Source organism: Aythya ferina, assembly GCF_964211825.1.
Source record: "Aythya ferina genome assembly, contig: HAP1_SCAFFOLD_551, whole genome shotgun sequence".
NCBI lineage: Eukaryota > Metazoa > Chordata > Aves > Anseriformes > Anatidae > Aythya > Aythya ferina.
This window is the reverse complement of record NW_028181060.1, coordinates 23,635-26,899: the sequence shown is the minus strand read 5'-3', so window position 1 is coordinate 26,899 and position 3,265 is coordinate 23,635. Positions and strand designations below refer to the sequence as shown.

At 48.8% G+C, this 3,265-nt stretch overlaps 1 protein-coding gene across 1 annotated transcript; it reads left to right on the top strand.

Moving 5' to 3' along the window:
* Window positions 1-424: 424 nt before the first annotated feature.
* LOC311429301 (feather keratin Cos1-1/Cos1-3/Cos2-1-like) lies at window positions 425-1,467 on the top strand (the record flags this gene model as incomplete). The annotated part of the gene is made up of 2 exons (XM_084540394.1): window positions 425-762; window positions 1,141-1,467. The coding sequence occupies exons 1-2, from the start codon at window positions 664-666 to the stop codon at window positions 1,465-1,467; spliced, it is 426 nt and encodes a 141-aa protein (XP_084396520.1). The 5' UTR covers window positions 425-663.
* Between the last annotated feature and the right edge of the window lie 1,798 nt (window positions 1,468-3,265).

Sequence of the window (3,265 nt, the reverse complement as noted above, 5' to 3'; positions counted from 1 at the left end):
AAGCTTCTTTCACATTAGGATCCTCTTCTTTTTCTATCTTACAAAAACAGACACTAAATTACCCGTGTGTCCTTGTGTTTTTGTTTTTTGTTTGTTTGTTCTTTTTTGTTTGTTTGGTTGGTTGGTTGGTTTTGTTTTGCTTATTGTTTTGTGTTTTTTTTTTTTTTTTGTATGTTTGTTTTGTTTTTGTTGTCGTTGTTGTTTTTGTTTGTTTGTTTGTTTGTTTTCGAGATCAGTAAAGGGCCATGCACAAACTTGACCCAAAAATGGGTATTCCTGTATGAGAACAGAAGGAGGCAAAACATGTCAGAAGGTTTACCCTGAGAGCGGCATTTAGTGGGATAGGGTCACAACCTGGGAGCTGGGCCACCTCTGGACAAAAGGGTCCCAAAGAGCCCCTAAGGAGTCACCCAGGCTGACATCACTTGCCTTTCCTGGACCCTTCCAGCACATGAGCTGAGTCTTCTGCCCACACTGAAATGTGTTGCACGGAAATGCTTGGGCCTCCCTACCTGCCACTCAAAAGTTGCCTTAATTGAGGAAAGGGCATAAAGCAGGAAATGAAAAACAGCAGCACAGGAAGGAAACACACAGCCCATATCATTAGCTGGGATGTTTTGCATTCAAGAGGAGCTTGTCAGAAAATAATCACAGCTTCAAGGGATGCCTCTGGACATGGAGCAGCTAAGGTCCACTATAAAAGCCAGCCCAGCCCTGTGCTCCCTCATCCACTTCTCTGGCCTTCTCCTCCTTAGGAACCAGGTGAGTGTGAAGCCCCTTCTTGTCCATCTCATTCTCCACAAGGGAGTCTCAGTTCTATGGACCTCTTAGCTGCAATCAGCTCTGTTCCATGTCAAATCTTGGGGCTGCTGGTAGTGGGAGAGGGAAGCGGGGAGAAGGTTTGCCATGGAGGGAGTCTGGGTGTGTACTACAATGGCTTCTTGGCTAGAACCTCAGCTGTAGCGGGATAGGCCCTGGTAGCTCTTTTTAGGCCCTGTCAGGATTAGGCCAAGAGGCCTCACACATCCCTGCACAGTCTCGAGCTTCCAGCATGGCCTGTGTCTTGGTTTGGTAGGGTGTGGTGACAGGCTGCTCGTCATGCATCCCCATGTTCTGCTTCCTCCCTGCCTTCTCTCCCAGGTGAACCTCCTGCCCCAAGACATGTCCTGCTACAACCAGTGCCAGCCCTGCCTGCCGTGCCAGCCCTGCGGCCCAACCCCGCTGGCCAGCAGCTGCAACGAGCCCTGCGTCAGGCAGTGCCAGAACTCCACCGTCGTCATTGAGCCCTCTCCCGTGGTGGTGACCCTGCCCGGCCCCATCCTCAGCTCCTTCCCTCAGAACACCGTTGTGGGATCCTCCACCTCCGCTGCCGTTGGCAGCATCCTCAGCTGTGACGGAGTCCCCATCAACTCCGGGTGCTGTGACCTCTCTTGTATTGCCAGCCGCTACTGTTGCCGCCCCTGCTAAAGATGCCAGACCCTTTCCCGGACCAGGACCCCAGGAACTCACAACATGCTGCTGGACAGAAGAACAAACTTTTTGCTGTTGTTTTAAGAGAAGCTGACCATCTTTGCCTTGTCCTGTAAAGACAGACTGGACGGGGCCAGCCTGGGTTCTCTGACAACACAGCCAATGCCTACCTTTCCTGTTTTCCGGTTACTCACTCTTTTTCTTTTTTTTTTCCTTGTTACCCTCTGCTTTCTCTGAGGCCCCCATAAACCAGCCTGGATTGACCTGCATGCCTCTCTCCATTTGTGGGCAAGAAAGATGGATACCTTGTGGCAACTGTGCTGTAGGAAAAGCTGAAAAACTTTTGTATGTTCATTCTGCTCTCTGCTCTCAGGGCCTCCTCACCTGATTTCCCTTCTCAGTCACCTCATTTCCCTCCTGAGACTCAATAAATGTTTGCAGCATCCCAAAGTGTGTCCTGGTCTGGTCTTTCCATCTGCATAGAGATGGCCAAGAGAGAAAGCCATTGCTTTGGTGGGAATTAGCTGTGGGCACAGCCTCGCTCCTCTGTGCATCGGAGGGCGGGGCACACTGCAACAAGTCATCTTTCAGTCACTGTCTCTTGAAGCTGAGGTAGACATCCCTAGTTCCTCCACACCCAATGGCCACCAGTCCTTCAGTTGTGACATTTCTACCTAGGCATGTTCCCTTGACCTTGGAGGTGCCATCTCTTGGGGAAGACTGTTCATCTTGCTTTGGGTGGAGCTGTGCTGGGGATGAAGGCTTGGACAAAGATGTTCTGAAAGGATGGTTGAAACTGGGAATGAGTGATTGTCTTGAGGATGGCCCTCTGTCTCTACTCCACTTTTCCCTCTCTTCCACCACCTGATCATGAACAGAATTCCTGGGCATGAATAGCAGATTCAACTTGCCTGTGCAGCCCTATCACCCTTCAGCACAGAATCTGCGTGGCCCAGCTGTTGCCAAGATGCATAGTGCTGAGGGGACTCACAAGTTCGTGGTGCTACTATATACAGGAGTGCACTCAATTTCACCATCTATGTCATTGAAGATGATATTGAAAAGCACTGGCCACAAGACAGAGCCCTGACGGACACCACTCATCACCGTTCTCCATCTGAATATAGAACCATTGACTACTACCCTCTTGGTGTGACCACCAAGCCAATTCTTTTTCTCAATCAGATGGTCTACCCTTCAAATACATATTTTTCCAATTTAGAGATTAGGATGTCATGTAGCACTGTGTCAAAGTCCTTACAGAAATACAAGGAGGTGACATCAGTCTTCCCGTGTTGACTGATGCAGTTATTTCATCATAGAAGGCCACCCAATTGGTCAGGCACAAATTTACCCTTGCTGAAGTCATGGTGGCTATCCTGGATCACCTCCTTGTCCTGCATATTCCTTAACATTGCCTGCAGAAGGATTCCATTTTACCACCAGTCAGAAGACTGAGGCAAAGTTAAGTACCTCTGCCTTCTACACATCTGTCATTACCAGTCTTCATTTGTCAGAGGCACTACTTAGTCTTTCTTTTGTGTCCAATGTACCTGAAGAACCTCTTCTTGTTATTATTTGCATCCCTTGTGAAGTTTAGTTCTGTCTTGGCTTTCCTCATCCCATCCCTGCACATCTGGACAGTGCTTGTGTACCCTTCCCAGGGGACACGGTCCTGTTTCCACTGTCTGTGCATTTCCTTCTTTTGCCTGTTTGACCAGCACATCCTTATTCAACCATACTGGTTTCCTAACTTCTTGCTTGATTTATTACACATGGGAATAAAGAGCTCTTG